Source organism: Pelecanus crispus, chromosome 26, assembly GCF_030463565.1.
Source record: "Pelecanus crispus isolate bPelCri1 chromosome 26, bPelCri1.pri, whole genome shotgun sequence".
In the NCBI taxonomy this organism is placed as follows: domain Eukaryota; kingdom Metazoa; phylum Chordata; class Aves; order Pelecaniformes; family Pelecanidae; genus Pelecanus; species Pelecanus crispus.
The window spans coordinates 638,481-661,744 of record NC_134668.1 but is presented as its reverse complement, the minus strand read 5'-3'; the positions used below and the strand labels follow the sequence as shown (position 1 = coordinate 661,744).

Genomic DNA, 23,264 nt, shown 5'->3' with positions numbered 1-23,264 from the left:
GCCCCAAAGCCAGATTGAAAAAGGAAAGAAGCATCTCCTATCTTCTCCCGGCAGCAGCCCAGCCTCCTTAATTCCAGCTCCGGTGCCCTGCAATGAAATGAACTGTGTCCCTCATGGCCCACCATGTACTGGCTCGTCTACCTGGCTCTGTCCCATCAAGGGAGTCTCGTGGCAATGCCACGTCCCGTTAGCAGCCCCAGCGAGCTGCTCGTTAGCCCCAAGCCCCGTGATGAAATAACCGCCTGAGCAAAGAGAAGTCTCACCCGTGGATAGCCGGCACGGAGAGCTGATTTGCAGGAGGGAAATGCTCTGCCTTTCTTGCTGGGTTGTACATTTCTGGCTGCCTTGTGGCAAATGTGTATAAAACTCCTCTTTTGTCTTCTGTCCCTTCCTCGATGGCCGTATCCCTGGGGCGCTTCTGCATGCGGTACATCCTGCTGCTTCCATTCACTAGCCTTTGGGGTCAGGGTAGGTGTGGGGCAAGCGGGACTCTTCCCTTGGCAGAGCTGGGAGGGAGCGCCTTCTTGGCCGGTGGCCAGAGGGATTAATTGCCCCCGGGTGGAGCACCTGGGCAGCTGTGCTCGCCTGGTCGCCCCAGAGAGCTGGAGTTCTCTCTGGAGCCGTGCCTTTCAGTTCCACTTGCCCTTGCTCTCCGTGACGCCTGGTAACACCTCAGGCACACGTGGACTTCTTCTAAGGAGAACAAAGCTTGCTCTTCAGTGCCAGGCCCCCTGTGACATGGAACAAGATGTACTGTCCCCACCTCCCTTCCTCTTCTGTTTGTGGTATGTCCTACTTCCTCGAGATGTTGCCACTCTCAATAAATTGCAGAGAACATTCACAATGTCTTTGTGTCATTGCTTTGGAAGCCACTTTGAGGCAAGGTGGTTTTAGCTGTTGGGGAAGCAACTTGGTGGGAAGCTGTGGGTTGCTCTTCTGTTCAACGTGTCGTGACTGTGCTGTGAGGGAACTGAATGGGTGTGCAGATGGAGCTCGGGACGTGTCCAAGCCTGGGTGATGCCTCTTGGCTCTCATCAGTCATTGCGGTGCCTGAAAGCACAAGCCCGTACCTAGAATGGTGGGGCTCTGGATGCTCAAGCCACACAATTTGCTGCTGCACGTTCAGTTGAGGCAGGAGCACCATCCTAGCATTGGTGGGTCAGCCATTGTACCAACCACTGCAATTGAGCACCCTCCCATAGCATTCCCTTCTGATCATGTCCCAGTGGAGCAAACTTTGATATGCGTTCAGGGAATCAGATGGCAGTGGCAATGTGGGCAGAGGTGGGAGGGCAGGTTTCCAGCTGCCTTAAGCATGGATATGGACGTTGGCCAAGCACCTACCCTTGCTGCACAGGAGGCTGTGGCCAGGCAGGCTGCACAGCTCGGCACCCGACGAGCACCAGGAGTGCTTGAGAACCACTAACTCATCCTCCCCTTCACTGGCCAGCAGTAGGAACAGGAATGGCTGGGAAGGCATGAGCCATCCCAAACCGTGGGCTCAGGTACCCATCAGCTCCCTTGAAAAGTCCAACAGGACCCCCCAGTGTCCTCTCTTCACAGCGAGAGCAAGTGGGAGAGATCTGGTAGAGCTCAAGGAGGGGGTATGGGAGAAGAATGTTGGTGTGTTTGATCTGTGCTTCAGTTCCTCCACCACAACAAGGGATCAAAGAGACAGAAACCGCTTTCAGTAGTGGTTCAGGAGGCCCACAACAACGCGTTGTGAGCTGCCAGTGTCCCCGTAAGCAGGTCAGGAAGCTGCAGACCGAGGAATTGGTCCAGGCAAGGCAGTGGAGAATGGCTACGGGGCTCTCGCAAGAGGACCTTCTACATGCTTTGAAGCCCGGCAGAGGTGTGCTGGAGCTGGGGAACGTGGCTGGGTTTGGCCCAAACACGAGACGATGAGAAGGCAATGCCTCTGAGAAGCTGGGGCTGTGCCAAGAGCACTTTGGAGTTTGGCTTGGGGCAAGAATCACCTGTTTTCGTTCTTAGTTTCAAGACTGTGTTTCTTCTCAGCTTTAAAATCTGAAACGCGGTGTTGTAGGCATTGTTGTGAGGAGTCATTACGACATCCTCCTCTATGCTGCCAGAATCTCTTTGCTGTGTGAGATCCGAAGCTCCAGCCTGGCTTGGTCTCCATCTACGTTTTCTGCAGAGTTTACATTTTGCCTGGTGTTGACGATTTTACTGTGTGCAACCACTTGTGTAAGAGATCTGAAAGAAGAGCTGGAGCCTAGGCTTGGTATTATTTCCTACCTGGAGGAGGCTGAAGTGACTCCAGGTTTGGCATAATCTTCGCATCTTGTCTGAAGACGTCAGAGTGACTCAATCTGGGTGTCTTATCTGTGTGCCGAATGTGGTCAGCATCCAGGCATTTGGCTGACTTAACAGATCTTCTCCCTTGCCGAGGAGCCGCCACATGGGATGTTACAACCGAGTCATGCTGCCTACCGAGAAAGGCAGCTACCGTGCGTTTGGCAATCTGGAGGGAGGCCGTGAGAAGAGATGACCTGTTTTCTCTAACTAAAAACTGAGCAACCCTACGCCTCGCTGGGACTGCTCATCGTGAGCGAGTGCACTGGACTGCAGAATGATCTTTAGAGCTTAGCTCTCCGTTTTGGAGACAACAAGCAAGAAATAAGCCCCTCTTCATTCAAGATGCTCTTGAAAGGGAACGTGTCCCCTCCCTGCTGTAGGGATGGCTGCCCATTCTCCAGCCGCAGCCTGTTGCACAGGGCAGACCATACACATCTGGATAACCCTGGTCCAACCACGACCCATGTCCCTCAAGCGTAGGAGAACCCTTGGCCAACCACTTCTTGAGTCCCTCCAGGGTAACGTTCTCCACTCCCCTACCCCCTGTTCTGTGAAGAGACTGTGGTGTCCAGCAGCCTCCGTCTCGGGGACAGTCAATGGCATTTATGTTTCTGATTCCTCCGGTGGCTTTTGAAAGTGATTCTCTGGGCTGGTTTTTCAAAGGCTTTGAAGTGTCCGTGGCTGAAGGCTGATACCTAGTGATACTTTCAAACAACATTTAGTTGCACAATTCTTATAGGAGATTCTGAAAATTCTTCATGAATGTATAAGTTCATGCTTAGATCTTTTGAACAACCTTAAATTTATGTTCATTATTGTTCTAAATCTTTTGAAGGGCTGTAATGTATATTTTATCTGCCACTTTTTGATTACTTGTACTGGCTATTATCTGCAGAAATGTGAAAAGTAATCTTATATTTCACTTATTAATATGTTTTTGATTGATAACATCCAGACAGATAATACCTTCAAAATGCCTTTTAAATAGTATTTACAAACCTCAGTTTCCTTTCAACCAGCACCTATAATTTAGCTTCTTCAGAACACTGCACATCAGTATCATTGTATATTTTCATAATCTGGAACCTTATGCTTAAGTATTTAAAATTTCAATTACATGCAATCAAAAAATGGGCTTCTTTATTTTAGAGACATCCTACAGAATACATTTCTAAAATATGTTGCTTTCCCAACAGAATATTTGAAATCAAGAGGATATACTATGCCTTAGAAGTTGTAATAGTTCCATTGCTCAACACATTTTTCCACTTCAGTTGTCTCTTCTTTGGAAAGAACCAGGTAAAGAAGACGTCAGCAACATTCATCTGAGCAGTAGGAACCCCTCACCACCTTGAACTGTTCATCTGTCATTCCGCTTCTACAGTGCTTGTCTGTCTGTCCCCAGTCGTTGTCACTGAAGCAGCTGCCCGATGGGTGCCTTCGTTCCTCCACGTCATTCCCCGTTGCCCTCAGAAGAGCACGGAAAAGGAGCGTGATGATTCAAGTTGTCCTGTTCACTCCATTCCAGCATCATCCAAGGTCCCGGTTAGTTGTCACAGATTTGGGGAGATACGTTTGGAGGGAATTTAATCCACATGGAGAAGACACTCCCATTTAAAGTGACACCACACACACTAACGAGATGTAATTCCTTTCTAGCAGGAGAACATGCTGAGTCTCTTCAAACTTTGGTGTCATGAGTTCTTGTTCAAGATTGGGAAACTTCTTCTAAAATGCCAAAGGCAATTTTACATATAAAAAGGGGATTTAGGGTGTGTTTAAGGAATTGTGAAAGCTATATTATAGCTGGGATTTCATCAAAACTTCTCCTACAATGAGGCTTTGATTGGAAAGATCTATATCTGGAATTATTGGGAACATTAATGAAAGCTGGAAATCCAGCGAGGGGCTGCAGAAAAGTGCATTATCGTAAAGCTGATTTCCAAGATGTCATAAAGATACGAGAGTCCACTTAGTCATTGAGACCTGTTTCAATGTTCTTGCTCTTTTATTCACTTCTATATTGCAGGGTGTGTTTATAGGCAGGCCCAAATATGGTAAAGCTCAACTGAGAATCTGTCAACAACACCATGCTGACGAAAATAATAAATTGATTTCCACCTTCACACCCATGCTGTCCCAGCCCACCTCCAGAAGCGGATAAAAGGGAATGCCTGAAGCTGTGGAGTCAGAGAAGACTGTGCAGACTTCTCTCTGCATTCATCCCTCCGCAGCTCCGTTGGTCTTTCTGCTCTTCTTGATTTTGACTCTGCTTGGAAGAAACAGCCATGTCTCGGCAGTCTGTCTGCAGAAGCTTTGGAGGCGGGAGTAGAAGGGGCTACAGCTCTTGCTCTGCCATCGGTGGTGGCTTTGGAGGAGGTGGCGGCAGAAGCAGGATCAGCTACAGCTCATACTCCTCATCCAGGGGAGGTGGAGGAGGTGGATTTTGTGGAGGGTATGGCAGCAGAAGCCTCCATAACATGGGTAGCAGCAGAAGAATTGCCGTGGGTGGATGTTACGGTGGTGGAGGATACGGAGGCAGAATGGGTGGCTTTGGTGGAGGTTATGGAGGAGGAATGGGTGGCTTTGGTGGAGGAATGGGTGGTGGAGGAATGGGTGGCTTTGGTGGAGGAATGGGTGGCTTTGGTGGAGGAATGGGTGGTGGAGGAATGGGTGGTGGAGGAATGGGTGGCTTTGGTGGAGGAATGGGTGGCTTTGGTGGAGGAATGGGTGGTGGAGGAATGGGTGGCTTTGGTGGCCCTGGGTTCCCTGGGGGCATCCAACCGGTGCAAGTTGACCCGTCCCTCCTGCGGCCGGTCCATGTTGAGATTGATCCCCAAATCCAGCAAGTGAAAAACCAGGAGAAGGAGCAGATTAAGACTCTTAACAATCAGTTTGCCTCCTTCATTGATAAGGTGAGAATTTAGGATTATGTTTGTTTGGAAATGGGTGTTGTGAACAACTTTCCTGTGGTGTGGAAAGGGAATCTTTTTTCTTACCAACAAATACTTGTTAAAGTTTACAAGACTGATGCCTTGGTAGCAAGTTTAATTACTAAGGTCTTATTAAGCAACACTGAACAATAGACAAGATTTTCATGCTAATGGAAGATTAAAGAGAACATCTGCAGGACATTCTGTAGATTCTCTTGCCTAGTCATCTCTTCAGCCTAATTTCTAGTGATTCAGGGTAAAGTAATCATCGTATATTAGTTGTCTAAGAGTTCTCACAACTGTGCTTTTCTTTATGATGAAACGTGCTTTTCAAGGAACTGATTCTATAAACTTAAGCGTGTTAAATACCTTTCCAACACCCTTGGATTATTTTCATTTTAAATGGAAACCAAAGAAATACAGAATCCCTTGTATGAGAATTCATGTGCAGTTGGATGAAAAAAATAATTGTTTTCTTGACTTCACTAGCGCAAAGATTATAGTAATGTTCAAAACTGATGCTATGGAAAATGGGGATGCTGTTTTCCATTGGCAACATCTTTTGTCCTAAAGTGAGAAGTTCAGAATGACTCAAATTTTAATAGTGCTTGTCATGCACTTTAGGAGCTTGGATGTTTGAAGGAGCTATAGTTGGGGATTTGGGAAATGATTCCTTTGGCCTCCCAAATAAGCAGGAGCTTTGAGTATTGTGATGTCTGCCCGGGTGAATATCTCACACACCCCTTTGTGGGCTTTCAGGTCCGCTTCCTGGAGCAACAGAACAAGGTCCTCTCCACCAAGTGGGAGCTCCTCCAACAGCAAGGGCCTTCAGGGCCAAGGAAGAACCTTGATGTCATCTTTGAAAATTACATCCAGAACCTGAGGAGGAGGCTAGAGTCTCTCCTGGGACAGAGGGGGCAGCTGGAGTCAGAACTGCAGAACATGCGGCAATACGTGGAGGAGTACAAAACCAAGTAAGTGCAGTGACAGACTAAGGAAGAAATGAGCCCCAAGATGGGAGAGCTAAGCCAGCATGGACATTTCCACACTGTCTGCCCTCTGCAGAGGTGGGACTGAGGTTGCTGTGGAGGGAAGGGGGGTTCCACTGGTTGACTGATGAACAGTCCAAGAGACTCGTCTTGTCTTGTCCCCTTCAACAGGTACGAAGAAGAAATCAACAGGCGCACTGCTGCTGAGAACGAGTTTGTGGTGCTTAAGAAGGTGAGCCACAGAGGCACCGGGAGGGAGGGGGTGTGGGGGACAGGCTGCAAAGGCATTGGAAGGAGGCAGCACCAAGATGCGCAGCTTCCAACATGAAGCACTGGCTGCCAACGGCTCTTCTGGGATGGGAGGAAGCCGTTGCCTATCTGTGTGATCTTTCCTGTAGGATGTGGACTGTGCCTACATGACTAAAGTAGAGCTGGAAGCCAAGGTGGGAGCTCTGACTGACGAAATCAACTTCCTGAGGTGCATCTACGAGGAGGTAAGAGCTCTCCCTTCCCCTGGGCTGCCTGGAGTTGCAATGAGGTGTGTGGTGGCCAAAGACACTGAGGCTGGACTCGGTGTCCACGTGGGTTTGGCCTGGAGAGGCTGCCTGGAGTTGCTGCTCTTCTCTCCCCTCCTCACACGGTCAGGCTAACTCATGTCTTGGTTGCAGGAGCTGGCTCAGATGCAGACAATCAGCCGGGACCTGTCTGTGGTGGTGTCCATGGACAACAGCCGTCACCTGGATCTGGACAGCATCATCGAGGAGGTCAGGCGTCAGTATGAGCAGATTGCTCAGAACAGCAGAGCTGAAGCTGAGGCTTGGTACCAGAGCCGGGTGAGTTGGGAAGCAGTCAAGGCACCTGGGACAGTCTCTGCTGCTGCCTGCCTCCCTTGCCACAGAGTGAGGGAATTCCCTGAGTTCTTGGCACGTTGTGTCACTGACGGGTGCTTTGTCTCCATGCCGTCAGTATGAAGAGCTGCAGAGCACTGCTGGAAGGCACGGTGACAGCCTCCGCAACACCAAGATAGAGATCCAAGAGTTGACCAGGAGCATCCAGAGGCTGCGGGCTGAGATTGAGAACGTGAAGAAGCAGGTAGGGGTTCCTCAGCATCTTGTTGCGTGATGGCATCAGGCTGGGTCGTGGCTGAGCTGGGTGGTGTGCTGAGGGTAGTGTGAGGGCAACGCAGTCGTTCCGGTCCTTTGGGGGAGATTGATGGTTCCTGCCCATTTTCCACCCAGTTGGTGCCTTGCAGAATGCTTGAGTGGAAGGCGTGCAGAAGGGAACTGAGAATCTGCTTCTCTTTTTCTCAGAACCAGCAGCTGCAGGCAGCTATTGCCGAGGCTGAGGAGCGCGGTGAGATGGCCCTCAAGGATGCCAGGCGGAAACTGGAAGAGCTGGAATGTGCCCTGAGCAAAGACAAGGAGGAGCTGGCTCGCTTGCTGAAGGAGTACCAGGAGCTGCTGAACATCAAGATTGCGCTGGACGTTGAGATTGCCATGTACAGGAAGCTGCTGGAGGGAGAGGAGAACAGGTACCTCTCTTTCTTTGTATCTATTTGACTAAATGCTTGACAGATTATACTATGTGCATGTAAAATCTTTGCATGCACTCTGAAGATAAATTTTGTATCACTCATGCTGTAGTTATTAGCCTTAGTATGTTTTCCATATTTCTTATAAGAATGTTAAGTTCAAGGCTGCCCATTTGTTTTAAAGAATAATGGGAAAGTTCAGAAAGAATAGGGAATATATACCTTGTAAAAAAAGGGAAATTTTTAGCTGAAGAAATGTTCACTTCCCATAGGATTAACTGGTCCTGTTTTCCTTTGCAGGCTGTGCAACGATGGCATGTCCAACGTGAATGTCTGTAAGTATCTGTGTTTGTTTCCTCGTGTCTTTTTGGAGATACAGCTTGCCAGTGGGCAACGTGTGAGTAACCTGTGCTTCTCTTCCAGCTGTGGTAGGCAGGACCACCATCACTGGAGGCAGAGGAAGCATGGGAGGAGGCTTCGGAGGCGGCAGCGGCATGGGCGGAGGCTTCGGAGGCGGCAGCGGCATGGGAGGAGGCTTCGGAGGCGGCAGCGGCATGGGCGGAGGCTTCGGAGGCGGCAGCGGCATGGGCGGAGGAATGGGAGGAGGCGTATGTGGAGTAGGAGGAAGCATTGGAGGTGGAAGCATGGGCGGCAGCTGCGGAATGGGAGGAGGAATGTACAGCGGCGGCTTCTCTTCTGGAAGCGGAAGGATGTGCGGCTCTGGAGGTGGCAACTTCAGCTCCGGTGGGGGATCGTCCTCCGTACGGAGATGTGTCACGACCACCTCTGTCAAATCTTCAGGAGTGAGATTCTGAGCCCCAAAGCCAGATTGAAAAAGGAAAGAAGCATCTCCTATCTTCTCCCGGCAGCAGCCCAGCCTCCTTAATTCCAGCTCCGGTGCCCTGCAATGAAATGAACTGTGTCCCTCATGGCCCACCATGTACTGGCTCGTCTACCTGGCTCTGTCCCATCAAGGGAGTCTCGTGGCAATGCCACGTCCCGTTAGCAGCCCCAGCGAGCTGCTCGTTAGCCCCAAGCCCCGTGATGAAATAACCGCCTGAGCAAAGAGAAGTCTCACCCGTGGATAGCCGGCACGGAGAGCTGATTTGCAGGAGGGAAATGCTCTGCCTTTCTTGCTGGGTTGTACATTTCTGGCTGCCTTGTGGCAAATGTGTATAAAACTCCTCTTTTGTCTTCTGTCCCTTCCTCGATGGCCGTATCCCTGGGGCGCTTCTGCATGCGGTACATCCTGCTGCTTCCATTCACTAGCCTTTGGGGTCAGGGTAGGTGTGGGGCAAGCGGGACTCTTCCCTTGGCAGAGCTGGGAGGGAGCGCCTTCTTGGCCGGTGGCCAGAGGGATTAATTGCCCCCGGGTGGAGCACCTGGGCAGCTGTGCTCGCCTGGTCGCCCCAGAGAGCTGGAGTTCTCTCTGGAGCTGTGCCTTTCAGTTCCACTTGCCCTTGCTCTCCGTGACGCCTGGTAACACCTCAGGCACACGTGGACTTCTTCTAAGGAGAACAAAGCTTGCTCTTCAGTGCCAGGCCCCCTGTGACATGGAACAAGATGTACTGTCCCCACCTCCCTTCCTCTTCTGTTTGTGGTATGTCCTACTTCCTCGAGATGTTGCCACTCTCAATAAATTGCAGAGAACATTCACAATGTCTTTGTGTCATTGCTTTGGAAGCCACTTTGAGGCAAGGTGGTTTTAGCTGTTGGGGAAGCAACTTGGTGGGAAGCTGTGGGTTGCTCTTCTGTTCAACGTGTCGTGACTGTGCTGTGAGGGAACTGAATGGGTGTGCAGATGGAGCTCGGGACGTGTCCAAGCCTGGGTGATGCCTCTTGGCTCTCATCAGTCATTGCGGTGCCTGAAAGCACAAGCCCGTACCTAGAATGGTGGGGCTCTGGATGCTCAAGCCACACAATGTGCAGTAAATGTGAGCAGGCTCAAGCACTGGCAACCCAAACTGGAGGAATTCAGGAGGCTGTTAAATTTTTGAGCAGGTCCTGATATAGTCCCTTTTGGAATCACATAGAGTCATTTCTACAGCAGATGTCTTCATTTGTTGTGTCTTGAAACCTCCAGCACAGAGCACCTTCCGAATCAATGAGGAGGCTACAGGCCACTTTGTGCCAGTATTTACGGCTCCGCCTTTATACAAACTAAGACACTCAGGGCCCTGTTGCTCATGTCACATCTTACCAGATTGGTCTGGTAACAGACAAATTGCAGCTGCTCTACGAAAGAGGTTTTTTTAATCACTCTCTCAGATTTCAGATTTTTAGAGCAGGAAGAAGCTGTGTACAGGGTATGCTGAAATCACAAATAGAAAGTTATGGGATTTGAGCAGGAATGCTCCCAGAGCATAGTGGTGAAACGAGTAGAGACCCAAACACATTGATTGATGATGGAAATTGGCAGCGGCAGGGAGGGAGCAGACACCAGATCAGTCTGCTGTTGTCAGTTCATCTGAGTTTCCTGCCTTGGAGTGGACTTTGCTATGTGGTAGGGGAAGGTGGCAATGGTAGGAGTCTTGTGGAGAGTGGTGGGAGGGCAGGTTTCCAGCTGCCTTAAGCATGGATATGGACGTTGGCCAAGCACCTACCCTTGCTGCACAGGAGGCTGTGGCCAGGCAGGCTGCACAGCTCGGCACCCGACAAGCACCAGGAGTGCTTGAGAACCACTAACTCATCCTCCCCTTCACTGGCCAGCAGTAGGAACAGGAATGGCTGGGAAGGCATGAGCCATCCCAAACCGTGGGCTCAGGTACCCATCAGCTCCCTTGAAAAGTCCAACAGGACCCCCCAGTGTCCTCTCTTCACAGCGAGAGCAAGTGGGAGAGATCTGGTAGAGCTCAAGGAGGGGGTATGGGAGAAGAATGTTGGTGTGTTTGATCTGTGCTTCAGTTCCTCCACCACAACAAGGGATCAAAGAGACAGAAACCGCTTTCAGTAGTGGTTCAGGAGGCCCACAACAACGCGTTGTGAGCTGCCAGTGTCCCCGTAAGCAGGTCAGGAAGCTGCAGACCGAGGAATTGGTCCAGGCAAGGCAGTGGAGAATGGCTACGGGGCTCTCGCAAGAGGACCTTCTACATGCTTTGAAGCCCGGCAGAGGTGTGCTGGAGCTGGGGAACGTGGCTGGGTTTGGCCCAAACACGAGACGATGAGAAGGCAATGCCTCTGAGAAGCTGGGGCTGTGCCAAGAGCACTTTGGAGTTTGGCTTGGGGCAAGAATCACCTGTTTTCGTTCTTAGTTTCAAGACTGTGTTTCTTCTCAGCTTTAAAATCTGAAACGCGGTGTTGTAGGCATTGTTGTGAGGAGTCATTACGACATCCTCCTCTATGCTGCCAGAATCTCTTTGCTGTGTGAGATCCGAAGCTCCAGCCTGGCTTGGTCTCCATCTACGTTTTCTGCAGAGTTTACATTTTGCCTGGTGGTGATGATTTTGCTGTGCACAGCTCCTTGCGTAAGAGATCTGAAGGAACGACTGAAGCCAAGGCAGTCTATCAAGTTTTACCTGGAGGAGGCTGAAGTGACTCCAGGTTTGGCATAATCTTCGCATCTTGTCTGAAGACGTCAGAGTGACTCAATCTGGGTGTCTTATCTGTGTGCCGAATGTGGTCAGCATCCAGGCATTTGGCTGACTTAACAGATCTTCTCCCTTGCCGAGGAGCCGCCACATGGGATGTTACAACCGAGTCATGCTGCCTACCGAGAAAGGCAGCTACCGTGCGTTTGGCAATCTGGAGGGAGGCCGTGAGAAGAGATGACCTGTTTTCTCTAACTAAAAACTGAGCAACCCTACGCCTCGCTGGGACTGCTCATCGTGAGCGAGTGCACTGGACTGCAGAAGGATCTTTAGAGCTTAGCTCTCCGTTTTGGAGACAACAAGCAAGAAATAAGCCCCTCTTCATTCAAGATGCTCTTGAAAGGGAACGTGTCCCCTCCCTGCTGTAGGGATGGCTGCCCATTCTCCAGCCGCAGCCTGTTGCACAGGGCAGACCATACACATCTGGATAACCCTGGTCCAACCACGACCCATGTCCCTCAAGCGTAGGAGAACCCTTGGCCAACCACTTCTTGAGTCCCTCCAGGGTAACGTTCTCCACTCCCCTACCCCCTGTTCTGTGAAGAGACTGTGGTGTCCAGCAGCCTCCGTCTCGGGGACAGTCAATGGCATTTATGTTTCTGATTCCTCCGGTGGCTTTTGAAAGTGATTCTCTGGGCTGGTTTTTCAAAGGCTTTGAAGTGTCCGTGGCTGAAGGCTGATACCTAGTGATACTTTCAAACAACATTTAGTTGCACAAGTCTTATGGGTGATTGTGAAAATTCAAACACACAGGTATATTCCACTTTAGATGTTTAAATATACTATAATATTGGACTGCTGAAATGCTTCAAAGGTTTAAAAATATATTTCCCTTGACATTTATTGATGATTTTCAAAAACTAAGCACTAGGAAAATATTGCAGGGTTTTTTTTCTTATATTTAATACATGTAACTAAAATGTGTATTTGATTAATGAGACCCAGATGATATCTGCAAGTTGTCTTTCAGATGAACTTCCTAATTCACAGCCAGATAGCCTGTGCACAAAATTAAACATTATTGTTTTCCTGTTTGAAGCAGCAGTTGTCTTAAAAATACATTTTTATAAAATGAATTTGGTCAGCCCCCCTTCTGTCCTCCCCCCAATTTACTGTGGGCAAAGATGTGGGCAAAGATGCCACACCCCTTAAAGCACACTTCATGTACAGCAATACTTTAACTGTTATTCCTTAAGAAAGCATCAGAGCCTCTTCTACCTTTTAGTTGCCCCTTATTTCAAAATGATCAAGTATGATGAACTCAGGCTGATCACTTGCCTACCAACTTAATTTAAAAAAATGTTTTAACAAGTCACTGCTATCCCTGTCTGCATTTCTCTGCTATTTGCCTGTCTTCAGTCATCGTTACCACATCTAGTGCCCAAAGCGTCCTTTCAGTCCTCTGCAGGTTTGGCAATCCCTGTGGCCATCTGAAAAGCACAAGGAAGGAGCTTGGACATCCTTGTTCTCTTGCTCATTCCACTCTGGTGCTCAGAGTATCGGTACCTGATTATCTCAGGCTGTGGGAGACAGATTTTGCAGGAACGTGCCCTTGAAGAAGGCACTCCCATCCCAACTGATGCTCTTAGGAAAGGAACTAAGCACCTCCTTTCCAGATAAAAAAGAAATGCTGACCATTGTTAAATGTTAATGTGTGGTATTTTTGCTCTACATTGGGAAACTGCATCTTGGAAAGCCATCAGCAATTTTCCACTTAAGAAGGAGATTTTGGGGTGTGCTTGGGGGAATTGTGAAAGTCTCATTCTAGTTGGTTTTCACCAAAATGCTTGCCTGACATTGTGTGTCAGTGCAAAAGATCCAGATCCAGACAAACTGTGAAATCATTAAGAGCAGGTAGAAAGGTGGGAGGAGGGAAGAACATGACTACATCACTGTAAAACATATTTTTCCAGATGCCATAAAGATATGAGAGTCCACTTACTCACTGAGACCTGTTTCAATGCTCTTGCTCTTTTATTCACTTCTGCATTGCAAAGCGTATTTCTGGGTGGAGTCAACAATTTGGCAAAAATCTGTTAACCGCACCAAGCTGATGAAGACAGTAAATTTGTTTCCTCTTCACGCCCTTGTAGACCCATCCCACCTCCAGAAACAGATAAAAGGGAATGCCTGAAGCTGTGGAGTCAGAGAAGACTGTGCAGACTTCTCTCTGCATTCATCCCTCCGCAGCACAGCTCCGTTGGTCCTTCTGCTCTCCTCAACTCTGCTTGGAAGAAACAACCATGTCTCGGCAGTCAATCTGTAGAAGCTTTGGAGGCGGAAGCAAAAGGGGATACAGCTCTTGTTCTGCCATCGGTGGTGGCTTTGGAGGAAGTGGGGGCAGAAGCAGGATCAGCTATAGCTCGTTCTCCACATCCAGGGGAATTGGAGGCAGTGGACGTTGTGGAGGTTTTAGCAGCAGGAGCCTCCATAACCTGGGTGGCAGCGGAAGAATTTCCATGGGCTCTTATGGTGGTGGATACGGATGTAGAATTGGTGGCTTTGGTGGAGGCTATGGAGGAGGATTTGGCAGCATTGGAGGAGGTGTCATTGGTGGAGGAATAGGCAGCTTTGGTGGTCCTGTGAGAGGTGGTGCTGGGTTCCCTGGAGGCATCCAACCTGTGCAGGTTGACCCAACCCTCCTGCGGCCGGTCCATGTTGATATTGATCCTCAGATCCAACAAGTGAAGTGCCAGGAGAAGGAACAGATCAAGACTCTTAACAATCAGTTTGCCTCTTTCATTGACAAGGTGAGAGGCTGGAACTGTATTTGCTTGGGAATGGGGACTCTGAGGAACTTTCCTGTGCCTTGGAGAGGGAAAGATTGTCCTTCTCAGCTCAGTCTTGGCAGGTCTGGAAGGCTGGTAGTGTTTTCATTGAGCCCTCCTAAGGAAATGTAAAAATTTTACATCCGCAGATAAACCAAATGACTTTCTCTAGGTTTGGTTGATCCAAGTTCTTCCTTAGCTTTTCTCTCTAGTGTTCTCTGTGCGGTCAGGCCAGAGTGATCATGATATACTCAGTTATCCTAAGCGGTTCTTTAAGTCGGTCCTTTTTCAAGGATAGTTTCTTCTTGAGGAACTTAGAATGTAGGAATGAGCTTTCAATTAATTCCTGGCTGTTCCTTATTTCAGTTCAAGTACAGATGAGTATTCTTTAGACTGTCTGCACTGGGAGAGCATTGACTATAAATGTGCTTCATAGTGTTTTAAATATACGACATACGTATTGAACACTTTTTGTATCTGGGAAGAGGAATGTTCTCTGATATTAAGACATATGGGATTTCATTCACTGGAAGATAAAAAAAGATGTGATGCTTCTGCAAATTAATGTGGGTCAAAATTTGCAATTGGAAATTACAATAATCTGTAAATCTGGAATGCAATGATAGATAATACTGGAATGTAATCATTCCAATAGATAGGAAAAAAAGAGCAGCAGTGCAGGAGGAGAAATTCCAGGCTAACTGACAAAAGAGGAGAATGAAGGGAGGAATATTTGTCTTGGAAAACTGGCTTTCAACTAGCCAGAGTCCTGCTGGGGATTTGGAAAACGATTCCTTTGGCCTCCCAAATAAGCAGGAGCTTTGAGTATTGTGATGTCTGCCCGGGTGAATATCTCACACACCCCTTTGTGGGCTTTCAGGTCCGCTTCCTGGAGCAACAGAACAAGGTCCTCTCCACCAAGTGGGAGCTCCTCCAACAGCAAGGGCCTTCAGGGCCAAGGAAGAACCTTGATGTCATCTTTGAAAATTACATCCAGAACCTGAGGAGGAGGCTAGAGTCTCTCCTGGGACAGAGGGGGCAGCTGGAGTCAGAACTGCAGAACATGCGGCAATACGTGGAGGAGTACAAAACCAAGTAAGTGCAGTGACAGACTAAGGAAGAAATGAGCCCCAAGATGGGAGAGCTAAGCCAGCATGGACATTTCCACACTGTCTGCCCTCTGCAGAGGTGGGACTGAGGTTGCTGTGGAGGGAAGGGGGGTTCCACTGGTTGACTGATGAACAGTCCAAGAGACTCGTCTTGTCTTGTCCCCTTCAACAGGTACGAAGAAGAAATCAACAGGCGCACTGCTGCTGAGAACGAGTTTGTGGTGCTTAAGAAGGTGAGCCACAGAGGCACCGGGAGGGAGGGGGTGTGGGGGACAGGCTGCAAAGGCATTGGAAGGAGGCAGCACCAAGATGCGCAGCTTCCAACATGAAGCACTGGCTGCCAACGGCTCTTCTGGGATGGGAGGAAGCCGTTGCCTATCTGTGTGATCTTTCCTGTAGGATGTGGACTGTGCCTACATGACTAAAGTAGAGCTGGAAGCCAAGGTGGGAGCTCTGACTGACGAAATCAACTTCCTGAGGTGCATCTACGAGGAGGTAAGAGCTCTCCCTTCCCCTGGGCTGCCTGGAGTTGCAATGAGGTGTGTGGTGGCCAAAGACACTGAGGCTGGACTCAGTGTCCACGTGGGTTTGGCCTGGAGAGGCTGCCTGGAGTTGCTGCTCTTCTCTCCCCTCCTCACACGGTCAGGCTAACTCATGTCTTGGTTGCAGGAGCTGGCTCAGATGCAGACAATCAGCCGGGACCTGTCTGTGGTGGTGTCCATGGACAACAACCGTCACCTGGATCTGGACAGCATCATCGAGGAGGTCAGGCGTCAGTATGAGCAGATTGCTCAGAACAGCAGAGCTGAAGCTGAGGCTTGGTACCAGAGCCGGGTGAGTTGGGAAGCAGTCAAGGCACCTGGGACAGTCTCTGCTGCTGCCTGCCTCCCTTGCCACAGAGTGAGGGAATTCCCTGAGTTCTTGGCACGTTGTGTCACTGACGGGTGCTTTGTCTCCATGCCGTCAGTATGAAGAGCTGCAGAACACTGCTGGAAGGCACGGTGACAGCCTCCGCAACACCAAGATAGAGATCCAAGAGTTGACCAGGAACGTCCAGAGGCTGCGGGCTGAGATTGAGAACGTGAAGAAGCAGGTAGGGGTTCCTCAGCATCTTGTTGCGTGACGGCATCAGGCTGGGTCGTGGCTGAGCTGGGTGGTGTGCTGAGGGTAGTGTGAGGGCAACGCAGTCGTTCCGGTCCTTTGGGGGAGATTGATGGTTCCTGCCCATTTTCCACCCAGTTGGTGCCTTGCAGAATGCTTGAGTGGAAGGCGTGCAGAAGGGAACTGAGAATCTGCTTCTCTTTTTCTCAGAACCAGCAGCTGCAGGCAGCTATTGCCGAGGCTGAGGAGCGCGGTGAGATGGCCCTCAAAGATGCCAGGCGGAAACTGGAAGAGCTGGAATGTGCCCTGAGCAAAGACAAGGAGGAGCTGGCTCGCTTGCTGAAGGAGTACCAGGAGCTGCTGAACATCAAGATTGCGCTGGACGTTGAGATTGCCATGTACAGGAAGCTGCTGGAGGGAGAGGAGAACAGGTGAGACCTGCTATCATGTTGGCCTGACCAACGTACTGTGTGTCCTTGGGACAGACGGAGGTTTAATCGTCTCTCACAACCCATGTAATGTTGGAATCCAATTTACTTTCATTCTTTTCCCATACGTTTAAGCCCAAAATAGAAACAAGGTCCCCACAGGGAATATTTCTCAGTGCTTTCGATTGATATTAAAAGAAACAGGAAATAAAAGGAGTAGTTGGGAAATTGCATGCAGCTTAATTGCTTTCTATTATAATACATTTACAACTTGTGTTCCTTTCCCTACACAGGCTCTGTGGAGATAACCCGTCCAACGTAAATGTCTGTAAGTATCTGCACATCGTCTTCTCTGCAGAATGGCTTTTACCCTGGGTGTGGTGAGGATTCCCAGGCTGTCACTTGATGTACTGTGAGCCTGTCCTTCTCTTGCAGCTGTGGTAGGCAGAACCACCATTGCTGGAGGCAGAGCTGGTGGCTTTGGAGCCGGCAGTGGCATGGGAGGAGGAGTATGTGCGGTCGGAGGAGGAAGCATCATCGGAGGCAGCTGTGGCGTGGGAGGAGGAATGCTCAGCGGTGGCTTCTCTTCTGGAAGTGGAAGAATGTGCAGCTCTGGAGGTGGCAACTTCGTCGCAGGGGGTGGATCCTCCTCTGTGCGGAGATGTGTCACAACCACAACGGTCAAATCTTCAGGTGTAAAATACTGAGCCCTGACCTCAGTCCCTCCAAGGAAAGAAGCATCTTTTCCTTTCTCCAGCCAGCAGCACAGCCCCTTCCATCCTGAACAGGTATCCAGCAAAGAAATGAACTGTTGCCCTTATAGCTCACAACCTCCCTTAAATCATCCTGCCCAAGGGGAGATTTGCAGCGAAACACCATCCTGTTGGCAGAGCCTGGCTCCTCTCTGAGCTCCACCAGTCTCCAGGGATGAAAGATCTCCCTTGTGGGTACCAGGGACTGCAGAGCTCACCTGAGCATTTTCCGCTGCACTTCTTGCTGCTCCCTGCGGCTGCTGTGCTGGCTGAGGAGGAGTGTGTATAAAACTGCTCTTTCCTTTCACTTTTTAAGGTCTCTTTTTCAATGGCCACATTTCCCTTGCGACTTCCGCATGTCCTGCATGTTACCCACATGCTTGTTTCAGCTATGTCAGGAGTCCACGTAAGCAGAAGAAATGTGATAATGTCTCATGGTCAGATTTAGGAGTGAGAAACAGGTCTCTGGAGATGTCCACCTTTCCTCGGTGGAGTAATTTGGCAGCTTTAATATTTTATAGATTCCTTTCCCTCTTCTCCTTCACACCTGACATATGTACAGCCTTATTGCAGTCCTTCTGTTGCGTGAACCCTACTGCATGGTTGCTTTCTACCAGCACCCCTTTTCTCCAAGTTCTTTCATTACCAATAAACTGCAGAGAGATGAAAAGATATCTTTGTGTCGTCTTATCACTTCATGGTCCCCAGGGGAGGGAAAACACACTTTGTTGTTTGCCGTAAGGAGCGGCAATGCCTATGGTGTTCTGTCCTATGCCATGAAACACTGAGCACCATCAACTGCCCAGCTGAGGTGAGGAGGAGGAAGATGGCCCTTCTCTCTCCTCTTAGGAGGTGCCATAGAATCATAGAATCGTTTAGGTTGCAAAAGACCTTTAAGATCATCCACCTAACATTACCAAGTCCACACTAAACCAATCAAGGGTAGACCAGACTGAACCATGTCCCCAAGTGCCACCTCTGCCCGTTTTTGAACACTTCCAGGGATGGTGACTCCCCCACCTCTCTGGGCAGCCTGTTCCAATGCTTGACCACCCTTTCTGTGAAGAAATTTTTCCTAATATCCAATCTACACCTCTCCTGGTGCAGCTTGAGCCCATTTCCTCTCGTCCTATCGCTAACTACTTGGGAGAAGAGACCAACATCCACCTCACTGCCCGCTCCTCTCAGGGAGTTGTAGAGAGCGATGAGGTCTCCTCTCAGCCTCCTCTTCTCCAGGCTGAACACCCCCAGCTCCCTCAGCTGCTCCCCATCAGCCCTGTGCTCCAGACCCTGCCCCAGCTCCGTTGCCCTTCTCTGGACACGCTTCAGCCCCTCATTGTCCTTCTTGTGCTGAGGGGCCCAAAACTGGGCGGCCTCACCAGCGCCGAGTACAGGGGCACAATCACCTCCCTGCTCCCGCTGGCCACACTATTCCTGACACAAGCCAGGATGCTGTTGGCCTTCTTGGCCACCTGGGCACACTGCTGGCTCACGTTCAGCTGCTGTCGACCAGCACCCCCAGCTCCTTTTCGGCCAGGCAGCTTTCCAGCCACTCTTCCCCAAGCCTGCAGCGTTGCGTGGGGTTGTTGTGAGCCAAGTGCAGGACCCGGCACTTGCCCTTGTTGAACCTCATACAGTTGGCCTCGGCCCATCGGTCCAGCCTGTCCAGGTCCCTCTGCAGGGCCATCCTACCCTCCAGCAGATGGACGCTCCCACCCAACTTGGTGTCATCTGCAAACTTACTGAGGGTGCACTCAATCCCCTCATCCAGATCGTTGATAAAGATATTGAACAAGGCTGGCCCCAAAACAGAGCCCTGGGGAACACCGCTCGTGACCGGCTGCCAACTGGACTTAACTCCATTCACTGCTACTCTCTGGGCTCGGCCACCCAGCCAGTATTTTACCCAGTGAAGAGTACGCCTGTCCAAGCCATGAGCTGCCAGCTTCCCAGGGAGAATGCTATGGGAGATGGTGTCAAAGGCTTTGCTAAAGTCCAGGTAGATGACGTCCACAGCCTTTCCTTCACCCACCATCATAGATTGAACACAGCAGTTAGAATGGGGTGGTTTGAACAGGGTCATTGGGACATGGCAGTTTGAACACAACAGTTGGGATGTGGCAGGTGGACTGGGGTGGTTTGACCACTGCCATTGGGCTGTGGCAGTTTGAACATGGCCATTGGGATGTGGCAGTTAGCGCCAGTCCTCGGCAGAGCTGTCATCCCAAGAGGACACGTGGCCAACCCACCACCACCACGCAGTGGTGAAGTCCTGATAGTGCTTGGAGCTCCCACCCAGGCACCCTAGAGGCCTCGATGGGGGAGGACACCAGCGACAGGTCTGCAGTGGGCGGTTAATGCACCGATGAAGAGTGGTTGTCCTCCACCCTTGGCTGGCGCAAGGACAAGCAGCACCATCTATCTGACGAGCAGGGCTCTTACATGGGCACCGGCACCTCATACGTAAGCGGTGGAAAGGCCTGAAGACGCTATGTGGACACAAATTACTCATGAGAAAAAGCAGCGTGAAAGTATGAGACACAGCCTCAAACCTGCTATTATAACTCCAGATTGCCCAGCCAGGTTAGTCATTAGCCCTCTCTAAATAATATCCCATTGCAACCAAATTAATTTGATTAATTCTTGGCTGGATTCTTCTCCAGCATTGGGAGGAGTGAGAGCCGGACCAGTAGGTGAATCAACCCTGACTGTACTGTAGTGTGCGCACTCTCCTGGTGCAGTCTTGGTGCTTGTCAGATAAAAGTACGGAAATGGAGATGATCTGTACTGCAGAGTCCTTGCCACCTAAATGAACAAAACAAACGAGGAAGCAATGATAGCTCTTGTTTGAACTAGTGTTACTTCCATGCTGCTTTTCTTTCTTTCCCCCAAATATTCTTTCAGTTGACACACCTGACCTTAATCTGATGTTTATACCAGGCTATAATATGCCTTATTCTCTTTTTTGAATAAACAATGACATTTCTAATTCTAAAATTTATAGGTTGGAATGGGAGAGACTAAGAAGTCATCTCCTACTTCCTCATCCCAGTGAAGAGTCCAAGGACAGGTGCAGACCAAGATGGTGCAAAGCCCTAGAGCATTCCCGGGGACTTCCTTGGGAGGATGGCGGAGAGGGTGAAGAATGCCTGTGTGTTGAAACGCAGGAAGCCAAGGATGCAGGCTTCATCCTGCAGAAAACCACAGGCTCTTTATAAGTTGCCTGAGTTTTCCCTGGAGAGGGGCCAGGCTATAACACGGAGGTGCTGGAGTTTATCTTTCCCAACTGCTGTGCTCATGAAAAAGGGAGTAAAGATAATTGCTCAAGTACATCATGCTTGAATGAAAGATCATAACAGCCCAGTGACTGGGCTCCCCTTTCTTTGCTCCATGGGGCACTGTGCTAGCAGCTAGCTCTAGCGTAAGAGTAGACCCATATTTGCAGCAATGGGGCCTCTTTTGCTTAAAACGAGTGAATTTTCTTGTGAAACAGCCTCAGTGTGATCGAGCAATAAAAAGTCTTCAGTACTTTTTGGTAGAGCTGTTGCCATTTTGGACATAGAGGATAAAAAATATAGAATAAATATTTTTTTTGTTGGTTTGTAAGTTCTGGTTTCCTACAGAGAAGGACACATGCTGTCTGTGCCGATACAAAATCTGCCCCCAGGAGTCTCCTGTGGATGCTGCTTAGGTGCTCACGAGAATCTGCCTGCATTTTCGGATCATTTTTGGCTTGCAAAGATTGGCGTTCAAGGTGAGATGGCAAATGCCTTACTCCTAGTGTTTACCACTGAGTCTCCATCACTCAGCCTGAGTAACGTGGGGTTGTGAGATGCAGTCTGGGATTGCTGGCCTCTCCAGTCACCAACTGGTTTTGTGCAAGACCACTGGTGGCTAGATGCCCTGTGGCTTAGAAGACAGTTAGGTCTGAGCTGGTGGGACTCTGAGCACTTTTCCTTCCACCAAGCATTGTTGAGGTGGAACAGAAAGGAGATCTCACCCTCAACAAAGCCAAAAGCAAACTGGATGAACTCTGCAGAGCCCTCAGCGGAGCCAAAGAGGAGCTTGGCCATGCACTGGAGGAATATCAGGACTTGTTGAGTGTAAAGATAGCTCTGGACATTGAGATGGCCATGTGTAGGAAGCTGCTGGAAGGAGAGGAGAGCAGGTAGATGTCTATCATATAACCTGGTTCAGGTCGTGAGTGGTGCAATATTCTTTGCATTAGAACATGGAAAGGAACATAATAGGTGCAATATTTTATGAGCGTATTGGGCAATGAATCCAGGTGGCATTATATTGGCTGCAATTAGAGCTGTAAGGAGTTTTGAATTGTTACTAATCATCTATATTAAGGGAGGGGTCAGAAGCTACCAAGATTGCTTCCCTTGGGTTGGTCACTGTGCAAATATGGAGGAGACTCACCCACTCACCTCACTTTGTAGCTGTATTGGATATGACAGTGAACAGCTGGTAAGCAGGAAACACTTGCTTTTATGAGTGGCACTGCTTTGTTGAAAGGATGGGAACATTGTCTCCTGAGAGGTTGCCTGCCTCTGAATCCTTGGCACTGTATTTACATGGCACATATCTCCTGAGCAGCTGGAGTCCTTCATGATCCTGAAGGATGAGATGTTCAGGACAACGGAGCTGAGGTGCAGAGGTTATAGGAGGTTAAATGTGGAAATCAGCATCCTTTAGTCCCTTATCTGCACTTCAAACAGCAACAGCAACACTCCCAGCTCACTCGCCTCCAACTCTACTTAGTCTAAGTTCAAAACTCAAATACTCACTAGAAAACCCACTGACTTTCTCAAGAGAGACTGAAATCAGCTTATCATGAAAGCAGCAACAGCCACCAAATATCTGGGCTTGGAAGCAGTTTTAAAACCCAAAAGTCAAAGACCTAAAAGCTTCTGTAAGCAAACACATTGACAAACGTACCTAGAGCTATGTAGCCACCAAAGAAATTCAGCTAAGGAGCAAAGCAGAGCTCTTCTGTTTGCTTTTTCAAGCTGTGCTCCCGTTCTTTTCTTCTAGATGCTAAACCACCTCCTTCCTTGCCTCTTTGGATCCTGGCTGCCCTTGCCTGGGGTTCATCACGAGTGAAACTGGTTCTGTTGTCAGTCTCCAGGGATGTCTTGCGCCAGCGGGGCGAATCTTGCTGACTGGCTCACTGGGATCTAAAGAAGTTCATGTCCTACAGCATCATCTAGGGCTTTGCAGAAGAATTTGGGCCCTTCATCTAAGTTAATATTCACCTCAACTTTGATTGTAGAGATTGTGCCAACAGTCAAGCGCCTTTCATCCCAGCCTTTTCTTCATGTTTGATGCCAGCCCCATTCCTTCTGTGAGAGTGCTCAATGAACTGCAAGCAAATCACATGCTGCTCCTGTGTCATATGTCTCTGAACAAAATATCTGCTTCCACATAGCCAGGCGACCTGGATGAGTGCTGCCAGCGGACGTGGTGTACCTCCAGCTCCCTCCTGGCCCCATTTCATCCAGTGCTCTCTGAGCTAAAGCTGGGACGGGTAGAGCAGGATTTGCAGAGCTTATGGCAACCACACCATCTGTGGCTGGTGCTGACAGCAAACCTTCCTCTTCTTCCTCACACCCACTCTGGCTTGGATGCTGGTGCTTCTCTGCCTTTCATCTTGCTTCCACACTCACTAGCTCTGCCCTCAGAGTGGGCTGATATCCCTTTAGGTTTACACTCACGACCCCACAATCCACATTTTCTGACCAGCT

The 23,264-nt window shown here is 49.5% G+C and overlaps 2 protein-coding genes across 2 annotated transcripts; both read left to right on the top strand.

Moving 5' to 3' along the window:
• The first annotated feature begins 4,604 nt into the window (after positions 1–4,604).
• Positions 4,605–8,584, top strand: LOC142596052 (keratin, type II cytoskeletal cochleal-like). The gene is made up of 9 exons (XM_075724973.1): positions 4,605–5,231; positions 6,009–6,223; positions 6,410–6,470; positions 6,637–6,732; positions 6,907–7,071; positions 7,205–7,330; positions 7,549–7,769; positions 8,070–8,104; positions 8,193–8,584. Exons 1-9 carry the CDS (start codon positions 4,605–4,607, stop codon positions 8,582–8,584), a joined length of 1,938 nt encoding a protein of 645 aa, XP_075581088.1.
• A 5,015-nt stretch (positions 8,585–13,599) lies between these two features.
• LOC142596072 (keratin, type II cytoskeletal 4-like) lies at positions 13,600–17,469 on the top strand. The gene is made up of 9 exons (XM_075725024.1): positions 13,600–14,106; positions 15,005–15,219; positions 15,406–15,466; positions 15,633–15,728; positions 15,903–16,067; positions 16,201–16,326; positions 16,545–16,765; positions 17,056–17,090; positions 17,198–17,469. The coding sequence occupies exons 1-9, from the start codon at positions 13,600–13,602 to the stop codon at positions 17,467–17,469; spliced, it is 1,698 nt and encodes a 565-aa protein (XP_075581139.1).
• Positions 17,470–23,264: the final 5,795 nt, after the last annotated feature.

What these genes read in the sequence shown, in the direction of transcription:
- LOC142596072 (XM_075725024.1), top strand. Translation starts at nt 13,600, where the DNA reads ATGTCTCGGCAGTCAATCTGTAGAAGCTTTGGAGGCGGAAGCAAAAGG. An exon ending in AGGCTTGGTACCAGAGCCGG is followed by an intron (nt 16,068 to 16,200) that starts GTGAGTTGGGAA and finishes CCATGCCGTCAG; the next exon opens with TATGAAGAGCTGCAGAACAC. An exon ending in CTGGAGGGAGAGGAGAACAG is followed by an intron (nt 16,766 to 17,055) that starts GTGAGACCTGCT and finishes TTCCCTACACAG; the next exon opens with GCTCTGTGGAGATAACCCGT.
- LOC142596052 (XM_075724973.1), top strand. Translation starts at nt 4,605, where the DNA reads ATGTCTCGGCAGTCTGTCTGCAGAAGCTTTGGAGGCGGGAGTAGAAGG. An exon ending in TGAGGTGCATCTACGAGGAG is followed by an intron (nt 6,733 to 6,906) that starts GTAAGAGCTCTC and finishes TCTTGGTTGCAG; the next exon opens with GAGCTGGCTCAGATGCAGAC. An exon ending in AGGCTTGGTACCAGAGCCGG is followed by an intron (nt 7,072 to 7,204) that starts GTGAGTTGGGAA and finishes CCATGCCGTCAG; the next exon opens with TATGAAGAGCTGCAGAGCAC.